Source organism: Castor canadensis, chromosome 5, assembly GCF_047511655.1.
Source record: "Castor canadensis chromosome 5, mCasCan1.hap1v2, whole genome shotgun sequence".
In the NCBI taxonomy this organism is placed as follows: Eukaryota; Metazoa; Chordata; class Mammalia; order Rodentia; family Castoridae; genus Castor; species Castor canadensis.
This window is the reverse complement of record NC_133390.1, coordinates 75510726-75530674: the sequence shown is the minus strand read 5'-3', so window position 1 is coordinate 75530674 and position 19949 is coordinate 75510726. Positions and strand designations below refer to the sequence as shown.

Sequence of the window (19949 nt, the reverse complement as noted above, 5' to 3'; positions counted from 1 at the left end):
ATAAATGTAAAACCAAACATGGTGGTTCACAACTGTAATCCCAGCACTTGAAAGGCTGAGGCAGGAGGATTATGAGTTCAAAACCAACACGGGCCACATAGCAAATTTCAGACCTACCTGGGCTATATAACCTAGGAGGGAGATGAGGGGAAAAAAAGAATAGGGCTGGGGACATAGCTCAAGTGGTAGTGCCTGCCTAGCAAGCACAAGTCCTGAATTCAAACCGCATACCACATACACACACACAAAGAATAAACTATTCCAGACACATTAAACTCATTTTTTTATTTTAACATTTTTTATTGCTGTGCTGGGGATACACTGTGCATTCATAAAAATTCTTACAATATATCAAATGTATCATAGCTGAATTTACCCCATCCATCATTCTCCTTTATTCCCTCTTCCCCCATTCCTGGAATAGCTTCAACAGGTCTCATTTTCCCATTTACACCATATTCACCCTCCTACAACCTTGCCCCTCCCAAAGGGCCTGTTCTGCCCTCCTGTTCTCCGTTTTTATGGGGAAAAAGTTACATTTTTGTTTAAGATAGCTATGCATTGCTTTCCTTGTGACTTTTCCATAGATATATGTATTGTAACTTCAAATTGGTTCATCTTCTCTATTTTTCTTCTTTCTACCTTAGTACCGTTCTTATGGTGATTTTAACAGGTTTAAAATGTTTATATTCATTCTGTATAGGAAATACATCAACCATATTCACCTTAACTTCTTTTACCCTCCCTCTCTCATGTGACTTCCCCTTAGCACGACCTGCTTTTCACAATATTGCTGTATTTGTATTAGATCTATATTCCACATATGAGAAAACATGCGACCTCTGGCTTTCTGAACCTAACTGCACTTAAGATGGTGTTCTCCAGTTCTATCCATTTACATGCAAATGACAAAATGTCATTCTTTTTTATGGCTGAATAAAATTCCATTGTATATAAGTAACACATTTCTTAATCCAATCATCAGTTGTGGGGCATCTTGGCTGTTCCCATAGCTTGGCTATTGTGAATAGTGGTGCAGTAAACATGGGTGTGCAGGTGCCTCTGGAGTAACCTGACTCACATTCCTTCGGGTTTATCACTAGGAGTGGTAATTGATGGATCATACAGCAGTTCTACTTTTAGTTGGGGAGCCTTCATACTGTTTTCCATAGTGGTTGTACTAATTTACATTCCCACCAACAGTGTATAAAGGTTCCTTTTCCTTCTGCATCCTAACATTTGTTGTTGTGTTCTTGATGACAGCCTTTGTAACAGGAGTGAGGTGGAATTTTAGTGTGGTTTTGATTTGCATTTCTTTTATGGTGGTGAGCATTTCATGTTTTTTGACTTCTTCCTTTGAAAAAACTCTGTTCAGTTCATTTTCCCATTTCTTCATTGGATTATTGATTTTGGGGGTTTAGTTTTTTGAGCTCCCTGTATATTGGTTATTAATCCCTTGTCAGATGCATAGCTTTCTGTAGGCAGCCTCTTCAGTTTGGTGACCATTTCTTTTGTTGTGCAGAAGCTTTATAACTTCATGTAGTCCCATTTGTCAATCCTTTCTCTTAGTTGCTGAGCCATCTGAGTTCTACTGAGGAAGTCATTGCCTATGTCTATTGATTTCAGTGTATTCCCTGCTCTTTCCTGCCCTAGTTTCAAAGTTTCAGGCCTTATATTAAGGTCTTTAATCTACTTTGAGTTAATACTTATACAGGGTGAAAGACACAGATCTAGTTTCAGTTTTTGGCATGCAGATACCCAGTTTTCCCAGCAACATGTGTTGAAGAGGCTGTCTTTTCTCATTGTATGTTTTGGGTGCCTTTATAAAAAAATCAGGTAGGCATAGCTGTGTGGGTCTTCTATTCTGTTCTACTGGTCTTTATGTCTGTCAAACTTATTTTTTTTTAAAGGCTAAATACCCAACATGTAGAAAACATAGTTCAACAACCATAACTTTTCTGGGGATATTTATAAATACAAAGCCCAAGTGCTTAAACCTCTAGCAATGGAATCTCTAAACAACAGGGAGAAATAATTCTGGAATTGTGTCCTTTAGCTGCCCCCCACTGCCGCAACCTGCAGCATCAATAAGGTACTTTCCCCTTTGCCATTTATTCCAGAATTGTTAAATAAACGCTTTTTGTTCGGACATGTACAAGATCACCACTCCTGGAATTCATGGATAAGAAATAACAAGACCAGTTAAATTTTGCCTAGGAAGCCAGGAAAATACTTAAGATAATGGTCTTGTCTTCAAGTTGCTGCTGATTGTTCCCAATTTTTTGCCCGTAACAAAACTTTAATGTTGTGGCTTTCTGACATATACTGCTGACTAGAAACTACAAGTAGATTCAAAGAAGCCACTCAGTCAGTCATTCAATGATAGTGACTGCCTGCCACATACTAAGCACAGTAGTACCAGGAACACAACAGTGAAAAACCCAAGTCCTGGCCTCATGGAGCACACAGAGCCAGGGGAATGGACAAATAAGAAAATGTATGTAGTGTGAAAATAGTTATGTCTGGGTGCATTGTAATATGGCTAAGTAGACCAAAAACTAGTAGGCACAATAACCCAACAGTTCTAACTTTAGCCAAGATCTCTGATTTCTGACCAGAGATTAGGCAATTGGTTTTTCCTGTTGTGTAATCACCAAACCTATTGAGCAGATCATCCAACCTCTCCTCCTGCTTCAGACCTTGGCTTATGTAATTACAGAAATGGTCTCCAAACACCTTCCCTTCTAGTGTCTGGGTGAGGAAACATCGTTCTCGAGTCCATGAGGGCCACCTGTATACTAACCTAATCCCACTTTTCTCCTTTACAAGAAGTAAAGACTCCAAGAGAAAACTTTTTTTTTTAAACCACAGTATCTTCAGTACCTAACATAGTGTCTGATACATTCAATGCGATTCAATGAACCTAAAGAAGATACCCACCAAACTAGCATTTCACTTCTAGGAATTCATCCACAATGTACTAAAATATATATAGCTGTAAGAGCTAGGTTTATGATATTAAAACGGAATCAAACAATCATCAATAAAGTGAGTAACCTAAATAAGGCAGCCATTAAAGTGATGTACTCAACAAACTACAAGTAGAAATTTTAAAAATTAAATGGGGAAAAAAAACGTATAGAGACTCATATTAGCTAACCGTAATATGAATTCTGCCTTGAACAGTGTATTTTTGAAAATTACGTTTGAGGCAACTGGGTAAATGTGAATAGTAACTATATAGTTTTATAATTAAAGAGGTAGTGTATTATTATTTAAGAATCCTTTTAGAGATAAGGGTGTGACTCAAGTGGTAGAGTGCCTTCCTACCAAGGACAAGGCCCTGAGTTCAAATCCCAGTACCACCAAAAGAAAAAAAATCCTTTTAGAGATTCACACTAAATGATTTTTGGTGAAATGTCTATAATTTGGTTCAGAAAAATTCAGGAGAGGTAAAAAATAAGCAGGAGCATGAAACAGTGTTAGGCATGAGCTTATGGCTGTTAGAAGTTATCCTCTCTACTTTTGTTAATGTTTCAAACTTTTCATAAGTTATTCTTAATCATTCCCATCTGTCAGGAGAAATAAGTGGGCAATAAAGCAGTACTGCCCACTGTGTCAATGTGTAAGACACACCCAAAGTCTACATGGCTTTTTATACCAATGAGGCAGCAACTTCTCCACCTGTGCTATCCAATCCGGCCTCTCCATCACAAGGCACTAGCCACATGGGGCTACTGAGCCACTATACTTGAGGAACTGAACACTTCATTGTCTAAATTTAAACAGCCACATGTGACTAGTGGATTTCATTCTGGACAGCACATGTAGATGACAGAAAAGTATGCGTGATTTTAATTTTTTTTTTTTTGAGATCTAGTCTCACTGTATAGCCCAGGCTTAACTGGAAGTCATGAGCTCCTGCCTCCTCTACCTGTATGCTGGGAATAAAGTCCAGCCCTTTAAACTTGTTCAAACATTTTTTTTTTCTGCAATAAAAAAGCACTATTTTTGCAATAAGAAAAAACAGGCTGTTTTGCTCTCATTTAAAACATTTACTATCAGTGTGGGTTTTCTTCAGAAGACTATTCTGAAAGTGAAAAGAAGCTGAGTAAAGCAAATTCCATGGAAAAGTGTATATGTCTACTTTCAGTTAACTTTTCTTTATTTTTCTTTTTGTGGTACAGGGGATTGAACTAGGCACTCTATCACTTGAACCACGTCTTCAGTCCTGCTTTCAATTAACTTTTAAAGAAAAAGAAAAGTAGGTGATTCACTTCCCATTTTATTTTTCAGTTCTCCATTCCTTCAATCCTAGCTCATATAGAAACATGTTTTCATTTGTTTGTTTACTAAAAAGATGGAATATAAATGTGTTGCTTAGATTAGGAACAGATATGTCAATCATATCTGTGGGTTTTAGTCAATGAATGAGGGACCATAACAGCTCTGTGATCAGAAAGAAGAAAACACTTAAAGGATCAAAATGGACACTTTGATTGAAGCAATCAGCAAACAAGATCAATATGGATTGATTGGAAGAGTTAGAAAGGTAGATAGTACCTTAACTATAACAGATACTAACAGATACATCTAAAATGCAGTTCACAAGAAGGTGAAGTCTTAGCATGAAACAAGGATGCCACAGGTGAGATTTTTATTGACTTGTAATTTTTCAGCATACAAAGTAATCAAGTATGGTATTTACAATTCTTACATAATGTACATTTTAGAATAACTATAAAGATAATGTACTTTGTTCCATTTACAATGACAAACTACAGTCAAACTACATTCATGAATTAGATACAAATCCTCTACATAGGAATAAAAAGTAAATGGAGTGTTGGTTATACATTCTTTAAAATACACCTTTTACAGGAAGCAAGTAATATTACATTACTTTATGACTGGAATGACCCAGAAATATAACAAAGTACAGGTAAACAGATATAGAAAAGTAGCTCATCATTTCCACAAGTTAACCTTTAGCCTTTGTGTAAAATAAATGATGCCAACATTCTTTATAATGTAGCAAGCTTTCCCCCGTTTAAAATTAACACCCAAAAGGATGATGATTTGAGTAAAAATAAGAAACCTTAAAAGTAAGTCAATAAAAAGATCAATGCAAAGAAAATTGTATTTAACCAAATCTTGCTTTGTCCCCACATTACCCCATTTTAAGTGGATAAATTTATGTAAACAGAAAAGTATGTCCATAAAACCATCTTTATAGATGTCAGGATTCAACAAATAGGATCCGAGTCCCTTTTAGTTATGTTTCATTTGAAAGCACCAAGGAACTGATATTAAAAAAAAAAAAAAAAAGTAGGTTGCCTCTGCTTCATTAATGCTTATTATTGCAAAAATGTAAAATTTCCTACAATCTGATGTCTTCAAATCCCAATCTATTCCTTCTACCCTGAATCAAGGTTCTCCAGAATTTTTGGAGTCTCTTATAAAACACAAGGAAAGCTGCTGCTTTCCAATGATCTCAAATCATTTCATGGTATAAGTAAAGTGCCCCTGACTTGCAGTTAGTCAGATCTGGGTTATGCCACCAACTAGAAAACTGAGTGACCACTTCTATAAAATTAAGAGTTGCATGCTAGCACCAAATAGCAGACAACGTTGAGGAAGCTTATGGATTAAAATCTGAGAAGTGCTACTGTAAAAGTCAGCTGAGATAAAGCAATGTTGAAGTACAGTGTGGTAGCAAAGCATATACAAAGGGATGCTTTTATACTTTCACCTTGTTTCACTCACTCATTTTATTTGTGAGAGCCCTGAATCCAAAAACAGTATTGAACACTAGTCCAGTGCTCTCTGCACGATATCATACAGTTCTAAAGTCATTCTGGACACATAATTCTTTAAAAATATTATATCATCTTTTCAGCTCATATCCATATCCATGGTCAAAAGTAAAATTATACAAAGAGTTACTCCGACAATGTAAGAGTGATCTGGGAATGTCTGATTATTCAAAAAGGTAGCATGTTTAGCCTTAAACTCAATTTGGTTTATTGTGAGATACTTAACATACATAAAATTATATTTTTAAAATACTGCTAATATGATCACGGGTTTAAGCTGTTGAAACTGAAGGTCTAAAAAAATTTTCCCCAAAAATGAAGACTAAAGTACATGTTACACACTAAGTGTGTATGTTTGGAAAAGTAAATAACAAAGTTCATTAAAGTTTACAGTGAAAACCAGTATAAACTAGGCACACTGTAATTCAGTAATTCTCTGGAAATCTGTGAATTTCTACGTAACTTTTCCCTAGAAATCTTAAGTATGTCTGCTAATTTACCTTTAGTCTGGTTGTAGTATGAAACTGTATTTATGATCCCTTCATAATTACTGGTGCTCATCTTATTTGATGTTAATCCAATTTTTAAGTTAATAGCTAGTGACAGTGAGCTAACAGAATAATATAAGGATTCAGAAACTAGTATCAGCAGATGAGTCATGAAAAGTAAACAGGGACTAAGAAGCCCAAGAGTATGATTAAAATTATTTATACTCTAAGTCTTCATAACGTACTTCACAGTGTAACAAAACTCAGACTTGTTCCATACTATATAAAAGTTATTACTTGGCAAAGTGAAATTCACCTAAAGAGTCAACCTACCTTGTAACTATTAACTTAATTTAAAGTCTTGCTGTTTACTTCCATCATTTCTGCCAAATTTAGTACAGATGAGGTCTCAACACATTCAGGAAATCAAGCCACTGAAATGTCCTTTTGTTTTGCCAATCTCCCCGCAGTATTAAATATGTGGCTTTCTCTGAAGAGATTCAGAACCATGATCACCTTTAGGGAACTTCAAATATATTTCTAGCCATTAAATTAAGTAGCCACATTTACAACTAATGTCTCGGGCAACCAGATGCAAGCACGTGAGGAGGAATTGCCCTCCAACCTCACCTCACAGACCCCAGAAGTGATCTCAAGCACTAAGACCCATCTAAAGGGAAATCTGTCTAATGAGTGCTCAAAGGTCAGGAGCTTTAAAAGAGTGAAGTTTATGATTAAAATAATAGGCACAACAAAGGAAAAGTGAACCTTACTTTTCTCTATCTTCCTCTCTTAGTTCATTTAACTTATTTCTCTTCCATGAGCTTCTAAGATAATCAATTTCAAAGTATACTCTAATAAAAATGTTACAACATTTAGACAAAGTACCTGCAAACCAGATGACCTGTGACTCTAAGCTGAGACAGAAAATATTTAATGTTCCTGTTATGTTGTAATTAAAACACAATGCTTTGGAAGTTATTCCTTAGAAAAAATTTACAATCATACCTTTACCCTAATCTAACATGTAGTGGTTATCACTACATATAACTAACATGTAATGCTTTTTGCATTACATGCTTGCAGTTTGGCCAAATTATGGAATTTTTTCTGTGATGTGAATTTATTTCAATATAATTCCTGCTTAGATTCTGATCTGTGTTTTAAGCAAAATAAGATTCTACTTATTGAAGGGAAAATGTTAGAAAATTTATTATGTAATTTAATTAAATATAATTTTTTTATAATAAAGCCTTTGATTTAGAAACTGAGTATCAATAATATTACTTATATATCATTTCTAAAACAATACTAAACTTAATTGTTGCCAACATTTTAAAGGAACCATAAGGCAAATTACTTAATTATTCTGTACTAAATTGAATTACATCAGTTTGTACCACATAAATGGTAAACATTCGTAGTATTTTGGAAGTCAAGGGTCTATGACTATAACGCTATATACGGGATGAAATTTAAAAGAATGTATACTGTATGAAGAACACAAGATAGATGCAGAAAAAACTTATAGGAGTTTACTGTTGTACATTTTAGTATAAACGAAGAAAAAAATGAACTTTTTTCTCCTTTATGCAGAGATTTTTCTTTCATTATGAGCAACAGCAAAAACGTATAATAAAAAGGACAAATTCCAAATACTAAAATGCCCTACATTATTTTATAAAGCAACTTTTCCTTTAAAAGTTATATTCTAATGAAAGCATAATTTTGCAACATTCAAGTAACCTTTGAAATACAATTTTATTACATTGATAAATTTGTTGTGGTTTTAGGAGATCAGTCCAATGATGAAGAACTGCTACTGCTGAACTGGTGATTGAGGAGAAATTAGAGCTTCTTTGCTTCATAAGGTGGACTAGTCTAAAGGACTGAACTTGTTAAAGTACTAGGCAACAACCTAATAACCTATCATTTAAGGAGCACAGTGGTATTTCTGAGCAGATGGGGGAGAGCATACTCTCTAGTTCTAATAATTAAATCACACATTGTGTGTATGTTTGCTAGGCTACCAAAAACACACACACACCTATTTCCAAACCACCAAAACCCATTAGGAAAGCTATAGAAAAGACATACTTTCGAGGCAGGCAGGATAATTGATGCTCACTTGACGCAGACATGCTTGAGTGAATGATCCTGGACACGATGAACAGGGGAAGAAATATCAGTTCTATCATCCATTGGCAAAAGAAGATATTGTGTCTAACCTCTTAGCGTCTTATAACCTAGAAATGGCCTAAATCTAGATTCAACTTTTATCTATAAAAAATAGCCCTTTAAACAAGGCGTTATTTTTTAAATAAAAATATCAATGAATGGGTACCTTTTTTCTAAACAATTTGATATCTACCAAAATTAGGTAAATAGAATTAAGCAGTAAAAATGTATGAGTTTCGGCAGCATGCATTAGGAATTAACCAGATTTCATATTTTCCCCTTCTTAAAAAAATTCAGAATTTCTGTGAATCTTGCTGGAAACGATTTAGTTTCTCTGGATTATTGGATGCCATTTGTGAAAAATCACGAAAAATGTCCTGGTAAGTTTCATCACCTGCATGAAAGTAAAATAAAGACATTTTTACAATTTATACAACTGGAGCAGCAGTAAAACAACATTCATTTTTATAACTCTGCTTTATAATTCATTTTACATTAAAAATTTGTTCAGATGAGCATTTTTAGAAGAAAAGACCAATTAGATATGATATCAGCAAAGAATATAATGAAAGAAAAAAAAACTATACCTGAAAAAAGCACCTCACATGCAGCCACAGAGGAAAGTTGAAAGTTAGAAAAGAGCAAAGATGCAAGTGTTTCAAAGCAATGTAGAGAAATACATTTATTAACACAGGAGAAATAAAAGTCATTCTAAATAAGGAATAGTAAACAAGATAGTCTTTAACTATTTCCTTTGATAAAGGCCAAAAGAAATGACCCAAACCAAACATTAATGTGTCTGATGGATGCAAGTTATTAACAACAGAAAACGATAATCAGTTGGGAAATATTATCTTTTAATTAGAAGAAATTTAAATCAAAATAGCATGTGAAAAAGTACATTAGTGCTTAGAATGAATATACCTAATCCTCTGCTTACTAAGGTTATAAAATCTTAAAAAGCTTTAAAAATGACTATAAAATCATAGTTTAACATTATCAGAAATTTTGCTATACTGTTGGTCATATAAGCAAGAATGTTACGGGAAAATGGGAATGAACAGCAGAGACATCTGTTAAATTAGAGAGATAAACATGTGCATACATATAAATATCCTTATAGATGCCAATTATAAACACTGACATTATAGGAAGTTGAAAACAGTCTTCCTTGCTATGAGAAGCTATATACACACATACTAATTAATCCCTCAAACAAAGGAATCTTATTTTGAAGATGAATCATTCATCATGAATGCTTTCTGCTAAACATTAGCTTTATACAGACACTTGGCATAATTCTGTTCTCAAGATTTTGAGCATAAAAATACTGTTTTAGATGATTATTTTTACAACATGGTTTTGTAATTATTTCCCAGAAGATACCTTGCATCCATCTTATAACAAACACATTGCAACAGTTGTTGAAAGTGCAGTAGTTTTGTCAGTTTTAAAAAGCATGATTGCTGAGGCAAGAGATGTCATACCAAAAGCTAGAGAATTAGAAAAATGTTGGAGAGGGGGATAAAAATTTAGTAAAAAGGCCTAATGGCATAACCCAAGATTTTTAATACATTTAATATTTAGTTCCTTTTAATATTTAGTCTATGTAAAAAGTGATTTATTAAAATCCCCATATAGTTTTCATTTAGCCCTGGAAAATTAATCATGACTTGAAACAATTAGTTAAGCCTAATGCTACTTAAAAAAAAAATAGTAAGAAGAGAATGTTAACAGGTTGGCTGAGAGTAACAGCTATCTCACATCATTGTTATTAAAACAAAACTCAAGATAGACATACAGAACAATTGGTAAGACAACCAATTATACTCATGGTTTCTTAAAAGTTTACTTCCATGTTAAAAGACAAACTACAATCTATTCCCATTTTTAGCCATTCTAAAAGATATAAAATAAATGAGAAGAGAACATTAAATAAAAATTAACAAACCATACAAAATATTTTAAATTTTTCTATTTTTAGATGGTGAATTAAAATATGTAAAATATTTATTGTAAACATCATAAATTTTTTTAAATGCTATTTAAACTAGATAGTCTAGAATTTTACTTTCCAGGAAAGTGTAAAGTGCAGATTATAATACAAAAATACCACATTGATTTTACCATTCAACACCAGAAATAACTTAAAAGGCACACGTTATACATTCAGAAGAAATGGGAAGGTTCTAGCAGACGCTAATGCCAAACAGTTCACAGATAGCACCAGGTGAGCATTCTCAAGTATGACAGCAGTACAATGGCAATATATGGCTTCTACAATCAGCAATGCATATTTTGCATAACAAGATGTGAGTTTTTTAAGGTTTTCTATTTTTTGTTTTTAAATCATCTAATATCTATTACACAGGAACATTTTTAGTAGAACCATTGTACCATGCAAAACAAATTATAAGACTTTTCATCCAATGAATTAAATGCTTCCTTAAATGAAAGTGTTGGTGCTATAATAATCATTGGTTTCACTGACTGAATACATTTTAGATTTTAATACAATACAAAAGGGAGTTTTCACCTTCACACACAAAGCTTTTTGTTAACATTCAGTTTCTAACAAAACATTAATTAATTCACTGTTCATATACTACCTTTCTTAGATCTCAAAATGTGTTGTCAAAAGCAAATAGTGATTAAAATTTAATATAGCTAACACAAATTGAACATCAATGTGATTACTTAAAACTAAGTAGAATTTTAATCACTTCAAATTTTTCCCAAGGCAAATACAACTTGTCTACACTAGAACACATAAGCAAAACCCAAGATATGCTGTCCTGGGATGTTCCCAGGATTACTGAACAGTTTATTATAAATGATAAACAACTAATCATCCAATATTTGTAATGATAAGGTAAGCATATTCTTTAAATCACTTAACCACATTTTGTTTTCCTTTCAGAGAGTTAGTTTTTCCTTTCAGAGAACTGCCTGGACAGCTGGGCACAGTGGCAATGCCTTAATCTCAGCTACGTGGGAGGCTGAAATTAGGAGGATTAAAGTTCAAGGCCAGCTAGGTAAAAAGTTAGTGAGACTTCCTTTCAACCAAGCCAGGAGTGGAGGTGTGCTAATCCTAACTATGCAGGAGGCAGATAGAAGGATCCTTGTCCAAGGCCAGACCAGGTAAAAATGCAAGACCCTATCTAAAAAATAACTAAAAAAACAAAAAAGGGATTGGGGGTGTGGCTCAAGTAGTAGGGCATGAGGGCCTAAATTTAAACCCAGTACTGCCACCTTAAAAAAAAAAAAAAAAAGTAGACTGCTATTTTCACTGATGGCTTATATTCATTTTTAATTTTTGGTATTCAGGATGTTCATCACAACAGCAATTAGGGTGATTTAAGAGTTTACTGGTTTTGCTCTTGAAATTAATCTCCCTCAACAGAGAAGCAACATGTGAGCCCCATTCCCATGTGACCGTATGCAGATCCTGCTGTTCTAGGTTAGTATCAGTGTCCTTTGATAAGTAACTAGACAGTGGTTCCAACCTTTGCCCACTACATACTCATGTAACCAGTACTAGTTCCTAAAGCAGTGATTGTCAACTGGCTAAGAACTTGCCAACCACTAAGAAGAATCAGGGAGCCAGAAACTGGGAGCCTCCAAACTGATTTCCAACAATGAGAACAGGATGTGCTATTCTCTGTACATTCTGAGGCTGCTAAAGAGGAATGTCCTCCCGTCAGATATTGTGTGTTCTTAAAACTACCTAGCAAAATGGGGAGTCTCATATCCTCAGGGCTATAGATACATGCTTGAAAACAGGGTTTCCTAGAAGTAAGTCCATGATTGCCAAAGCATTATAGCTGAGTATCCAAAAAAATTGAAAATTCCTGCACATATAAACTACCCAGTTCTGATATTTTCTTTCTATTGCTAAGGCAATCTTTTTTTATAAAGGGGGGGGGTATGCCAATAAGACAATCAACCCAAGCCTCTGAGAAAAAAATTATAGTGATAAGCAGAGGAAAAACAAAGAGCTGCTGCCAGAGCCAAACATATCTGTTCTCTAAAGACTTATAAAGGAAAAGTAACCAGAGAGTAAATACTGTGCCATTTCATATCACCTGTATAAGCATGAAGTTATTCTGTTTTAAATATTAGGCCCTGTGAGTTAAGGATCTAATCATTTTCATGACCTCAAATAGATCCAGAACATCTTATTTTATCCTGATACACTATTTCCAGAATAGCAATTTACTTTTAATCTATAAACTTGAAAATGGCAGAAAAGCTTGTTTTAAAATGAGGCCTTTTTTCAAATTTTCACTAAAATAAATTGAAAAAAATCTGTTTTTCTATCAATGAATGGAAGTTCATACACTTACTTATATATAAACTTATACATCCACACTAGTGAAAGAGACATTTGAGTGCTCCTAAATAATGGCAGGAGAAACCCAAGCAATTTATGTGGAACTAGCAATGACAAAAACAGACAGGTTCTGTCCTTTCAAGCTCCCAGCTCCAGAGAACAGCTGACCACTAACCTTCCGACTATCAGTTGGGTGAACTTCATCAGCAAACACCTTAAGGAAAGAGCAGCTGACCAAACATTTAAGTTTAAAGTTTCAGAAAGAAAATACTGTTTAAGTTAAAATCTTGAAGTTCACTGTTAGCTCACAAATGTCAGGTCATATTCTTTGATCGATTTTTATTTTAAAGTGCTTAAACACAAAGGCCTGAAAATGGCCTAATAATACTATCACTTAATTTTATCTGTTAAAAAATTATAACTTTTTTAAAATCTAACATTCAAGTTTGAAACAAATGGGTGAAATCCAGAATTAACACTAGAGCTTCACCCATAATCAGCACTCTTACGTCTTGGAATACCATGATTCACTAGTGCATATGATCCATAGGATTAAAGCAGGACACCCCAGATTAGAAGTATCTACCTGAAGCGCCTCTCATCTCAAAGTCCATACTTGCTTCCTTTAAAATTAGGCCCACAACAAGCAGTAAATATGGTCCTCTAAGAGAATATGGCCCCACACTGATACTATATATTAATCTAATTAAAATAAATGACTGATGCTAGCATAGAGTACAGACATTTCAAAACATATGCAAACAGAAAAGAGATATTACCAGGCCACTTAACAACGTTATAAATATTCATTTCTAAAATCAAGTCTACTCATTACAAACTGAATACTAAGTATTTCAGACACAAATTCCTGAACATTTTTACTAATATGTATATAAATTTAAAACAGATATAGTGATTCAAATACTCAAATTCGTAGAACTAGAGATCCAATAGCTATTCTCTTCTTTGTGAAGACTGTCTAATCCGCATGTGCTCATCAGAGAGAGAAGAATCTGAGCAGTAACATTCCTTCCTTTCCTTGACATCTTGACTCACAGGTGAAAATACTCAAAATGAAACTTGAGGTGATTATGAGTTGATATTTCTCTAATAAGTCTACTTTACCACAAAATACTATTCTAAATACTTCCACTTTTCCAACAGATTTGTGTAATTGCCTGGAGAAAGACTAAAGATAAAATGAAAGACTCTTTTCTTCAACCTTTTAAACTATTCCCACTGTGGACTTCTAAACTTACTGATAATTTTTTTAGTTTAAATCTTCAACTCATTGTTAGATTGGAATACAAAACTCATTAATTCTGTTTTTCTTGCTGTTTTCCATACTGACTTTTTATATGCCAAACACATGGCATGTTTGTTTTTCCCTGAACACAATTTATAGAAATTCCCTGAATAACAAAAAGAAAACAATTTTCTTATATTCACTGGACAGCTAAAAAGAATTCCAAAAAGAAAACAACTATTTTGCTGCTGTAGGTACATAAAGGATACTTTTATCATTCCATTCACGTCACTGGAATGTATATGGAAGACATCTGTACAGCAGATAAGGAAGTCAGCAGCCAGAGTTAAATATACAAAGTACTGTAACAGGAACAGTTGTGAGTTCTTAAAGGCTGGGATTAGCCACCCAAGAATTCAGTTAAGTACAGTACATAGCTAATAATTCACAATTGACAAGTAGGCTATAAAAATGCTATAGTATCACATTAGTTATCTGAAGAACTATGAATCTTCCAATTGTAAACTGATAAATTCCTGAATGCATTTCTTATACTGCATTTCAGTATGGTTATTAGTGGAATATTGACCTGGCTGTCCATAAAGTCCTTCTGATTCCCGCATCTCTTCATTCATTCTTGCTAAACGTAACCTAAAATTAGATAAAAGGATCTTTTAGATGAAATTACACATATAAATGTTCATAGATAAATGAATTACATTAGCAGATAATACACATATAATGTTTTTCCTTTATCAGTATTTGCCACTAAAACAAATTGGCTTTTAGTTTATCAGACCCAGCAATCTAAGATACCAAATAACTATACCTCACCTCATACAATTCTCATGAGAAAAGACAATAAAAGATTTCTGACACGTACATTTCAGCTCTACTTAAGCAGGATCCCTGCAAGCCCTCTCTCCCTCCACCCTGGAGCTTGCTTCCTCCAGGCTTTAGTGAATTCCTGGCTCCTACAGTTACATGTCAGACTCTAACTGCCAACTGCTGAATACTGCTTCTTTAGTATGTTCTGGCTCACTATGAGGTGAGGTAGTTCCCAATGTATAAATAGCATGTGTAACCTCTAAATAATACTGAGAATATATTTTGGTATATATTTGATATGTATTGTATCAAATGACTATGGGTTACCAAGATTTTTCCAAGGTTACCAAATTCTTTTTTGGGTTATTTATCCTAACAGCAGATGACACGTAGCATTGGATTGAGACAACAAGTATTTCTTTGCCTTTTTTTTTTTTTTTTAAACTAACTTTAAGTAACATTTTGAAATAGGCAAAAGTTCTCTTTGGCACCCCTCTCGTACTTTGCACTGCATGCCTTTCTTCTGGGCCATTAAAGATCCACAGCCAGCCAGGCCTGATGGCTCACACCCATAATCCTAGCTACTCAGGAGGCAGAGATCAAGAGGCTCAAATTCAAAGCAGCCCCACCAAATAGTTATTGAGACCTATCTCAAAATAGCTAACACAAAACAGGGTGAGCAGAGTGACTCAAGTGGCAGAGTGCCTGCCTAGCAAGCACAAGTTCAAATACCAGTATTACAAAGGGGGAGAAAAAAAAAAGTAAAAAATATCCATAGGTTTCCCATATGTCTATTGCTGTCTTCTGACATGTTCTCTATAGCAGTTTTAGCATGACAAGAATGGACTTCATCTCCTCTCTCAATGACTATGTGAATTAGTAATAACTCTTCCCTTGATACACGGCTTTTTAGAGAGGATGCTTATTTACAAAAATTCTTAAATTTCCTCAAAGTAAAATCAGAAAAGGTAGACAAATTGGAAACAGATTTTTTGGAGATAAGGGGCCACTGCGACACAGGAATTGCCAAGAAAGCTGCATCTAGAGTTAAGTTTCTCTATAGTATACCATTTTTTTGGTCTCCTATTCTAAATCTATAATGGTTTAATCATGTACATTTTCCTATATAGCCCCCACAATAACCATAACCCCTCAATGGAGAAAGTGTGCTTTGCAGGGTTGGTACATGGCAAGTCAAGAATTTAAAACTTTGACATGTATGGAGAAGTGTGTGGCACATAGTAAACACCAACCAAGTTTAAAGTACACACGTAAGAAGGAAGCTCCATGTGGAGACTGTAGAAGCAACAGACTGTATTGGAAATGATCAATGAAAAGAAAATACTTACAAGGTTACTATGTCAGCATTGGCTGCTTCCACAGCTATGCTCAGCGGGTCTTTCCCTTCTTCGTCAGTGGCATGCTGGTTGGCTCCTCGCTTTAGGAATAGACACACCTGCCTATTGAGGAAATAGCAACTCTGAGATACTAGCAATAAGGAACAACTAATACTCACCTTAAAAACGAAAAACTCTACCGAACTTCAAGAAATCACATTTTCATTGGAAAATTCATTCATTTTACAATTAATAAACATTGACTCTAATAACAGAAAACTTATCAAGATCAATATTTTATAAGTCTCTAAGTTTTTCATTTGTATCATCTTATATGCTCTGATGCTATGCAGCATGATAGGATATGCATATTAATAGCCCCTGCTCTCAACAAAGCATTAAAAGCTGTATGTAGGAACTGTGAAACCTAAACAAAAGAAACATCATTTAAGCCCACTGTTTATGAATGAAGAGAACCAAGGCAAAGTAAGCAGCATAATAATTATAATACAACAGCAAAAAGGAGGAAGTAATCTTCCTGATCTCCTCCACAAATATTCATAACTTGAAGAAATCAATAAAAACTTTAAAAATACATGAAAGACTGGGTTAATTAATTAAGTCTATGAAATAAAATGGGAAGAATTATGATGGTTTAAGAAGAAAATAGGTTAAGTTAAATAAAACTGTTTTTAATTGAGCATAAGAAATTTTTATGATGAAGTTACTGAACTGAATCTCTTTGCTAATAAAAGAAAAACAAATTATAATAAAAATAAAAGATACTATTAAAGGGGTAAAGGGTATAAGCTCAGTGATAGAGTGCTTGCCTAGCATACACAAGGTCCTAGGTTCTATCCTTACCACCACACACATGAAAAAATATTAATAAATGTGATATTGCCTATATAATAAACATGAAGAAAAAAAGATGATGTGTATGGTAGCAAACACCTGTAATCCCAGCTACCCGGGAGGCAGAAGTAGGAGGATCAAGGTCCAAAGCCAGCCCAAGCAAAAGGGTGAGACCCTCTCTGAAAAAGAAACTAAAGCAAAAAGTGTTGGAGGTGTGGCTCAAGTGGTACAACATGTGACTACCAAGTGCAAGGTTTAGTTCAATCCCTACTATCACCAAAAAGTGAATGAGTGCATGTGTGTAAAACAGCTTCTTGCCTATCCAGAAATAATAACTGGAAACCCTGAGATGTCTTACTTAAAACACAATCACCTATGAGGGCCAGACAGAGTGGTGCACTCCTACAGTCCCAGCTACTTGGGGGGCAGAGATTGGGAGGATCAAGATTCAAAGCCAGCCCAGGGAAAAAAGTCAGTGAGATCCCATGTCAACGACTGGACATGGTGGGACACACCCATAACCCCAGTGATGTGGGAGGCATAGGTAAGAGGATCAAGGTTCAAGGCCGGTACTGGACAAAAAGCATCAAAAAAAAAATAACTAAAGCATGGCTCAAGTGGTAGAGTGCCTGCCTAGCAAACATGAGGTCCTGATTGAAACTCCACTACTGCCAATAAAAAAAGAATAGAATAAAACATAATCACCTATGATACAAACTTTTTGTATAAAGCCAGAATTTTTATTTCATTTATACCTTCTAATAGAAAGTCAGTTTCATGGCTTTATTGTTCTATGAGTCTTAATATTTCTCCAGAAGCCACAGTGTTAACTGCTCAAACTAAGATTTTAGTTTACAATTTGACTAGCTCCCCCAAGGAAACACCAAAAATTTCAGTTACAAAATTTTCCCAAAGTAGGTTTTCTTGTGTGTGCACTATATAGATAATAAAAGTGTACATGCATACATGTACATAGGCTTAAGCTGTTTGACAAAATCACCACAATTTCAGTAAGAGAGGAAAGTTAAGTACTAAACCTGATCTATCTAATAACAAGTCAAGGTTAAAGCAAGATCTGTAATTTTTCTATATGGAAAAGAACTATGGCTTTTATCTGAATGAGAGTTTTTGAATTTCAAATTCTAGCACGACAACATAAGTCACAGGAACGCATCTCTTTACAAACTCTACTTCACGGTATTTTTTCAAATAAAATCCACCTAAATATTTAAGCATTAAAGTTACCCTGTGTGTCCTAAGACAGTGGCATGGTGCAGTGGTCCCCGCCCTTGGACATCTCTTTGGTTCACATTAGCACCATTCTGCAGGAGGAACTCACATGTCACCAAAGAGCCCTTAAAGAGACAAAAGGATAACAATGCACACATGCAAACAACAAGAAACGGCAATACTTTCCTATTTTTTAAACAGTACAGTTTTACTGTACCCAAATAGCACTTCCATTTCATTTTCTACCCAAAAATACATTCCAGAAAAATCATAGAAAGACTAAGTTATACTAGTTTCTTCCCAAGAACTACTTCTTGTAATTTGAGATCTAGCAAAACACACTACTACTTTCATTATGAGACTCCTCCATCCATTACCCCTTACCCTGCTGCCAAAAAAGCAGAAACCACCCAAGTGATACTCAGAAATCACTACTAGGTACACAGAGTCAATCCTCTTTATTTTCCAACCCAACTCTTAGAACAAAAAGAAGAATATGAAAACCATACCAAAATGTATGATATTTTACATTGTACTGTCAATGAAAACCTCAGTATATTACTTCCTACCCCTAGTACAGCTTGAATGAGTGGTGTGGCTTTGTTTTCGTCTGAATTAGCCCAGTTCACATCTGCACCATGAGCCAAAGCCTCGGCCATTTTAGGAAGGTTTTTTTCATATGAAGCCCTATAAAGCTGAAGTCCTGGATTAAGATGTTTAGAGTCAGGAAACACAGAAGAATCTTGCCTTTCCCCTTCTGAAAAGCAAACACAAACACGTTAATAAAAATGAGATGTTGGTAATGCGGGAGAATGTATAACAGTGGAACAACTAAGTGAATATATACTGAATTCCACTGAATGGTTCATTTAAAAATGATTAGGATGGATTAACTTTAGTGATTAAGATAACTTTATGCTATGTGTATTTTATCACAATTTTTTTAAAATGACCTCTTAAACTTATCACAATGTGAAAGTTGTAACATAAGAAAACCAAATTAACCTATCATTAATGAGCTTATGAGAGATTTTCACAGATATCTTATTTCCTATAGACTAATCATTCCCCAAATGTCCACCATTCTCCTATAAAGATATCAAGTGGTATGCTAGGCTTCTGTGGTCTTGCCAGTATCCAATAGATAGTTGCTCTATAAAAATTGGCTGTATTCCTATAAGCCTGGCCTTAAGAAGCAGCAAGAAATCTGTAAAGAATTTTACTACTGTTCAAACCTCAATTCCTAGAATGATCCAATACCATCACAATTTACACTGCAACCAGTTCAAATAATTTGAAGAATGTTTACTCCCCTGAGAATTCTGCAAAACCAAAATCACTGAAATCATGTCAGAGAGAATATAGGAATAAAACCCTAATGGGGAAGGAGTTGCTGATCTCTTTCTACTGATAAGAAAAGACAGCCATAGGGAAAGATAAAGAATAAAGCTGGTGGAGTGGCTCAAATAGTGGGGCATCTGCCTAGCAAGTGTGAGACCCTGAGTTCAAACCCCAGTGCTGACATAAAAAAGATAGAGAGAATAATAAGACACAGTACAGGTAAACTAAAAGTTATCCTTACCTATTGGCAAGGTACTTTTAGCACTTATAATGCGGCTTGGAAGAAGGTATAACTAA

At 34.6% G+C, this 19949-nt stretch overlaps 1 protein-coding gene across 11 annotated transcripts in view; it reads right to left on the bottom strand.

Annotated features, from left to right (window-relative positions):
• Positions 1 to 4640: 4640 nt before the first annotated feature.
• Acap2 (ArfGAP with coiled-coil, ankyrin repeat and PH domains 2) overlaps positions 4641 to 19949 on the bottom strand; it is a 108547-nt gene continuing 93238 nt past the window's right edge. For 9 of the 11 annotated variants that reach the window (XM_074073477.1, XM_074073479.1, XM_074073478.1 and 6 more), the window contains 5 exons: positions 18881 to 19068; positions 18327 to 18436; positions 16239 to 16349; positions 14651 to 14712; positions 4641 to 8876 (listed from right to left, as the gene is read on the bottom strand). In XM_074073477.1, coding sequence (XP_073929578.1) covers positions 8776 to 8876; positions 14651 to 14712; positions 16239 to 16349; positions 18327 to 18436; positions 18881 to 19068 — 572 coding nt within the window. In that variant the 3' untranslated portion in view covers positions 4641 to 8775. Of the gene's footprint in view, positions 8877 to 9069; positions 14713 to 16238; positions 16350 to 18326; positions 18437 to 18880; positions 19069 to 19949 lie in introns of all 11 variants that reach the window. The other 2 variants (XR_012447984.1, XR_012447985.1) reach the window with 1 other exon arrangement.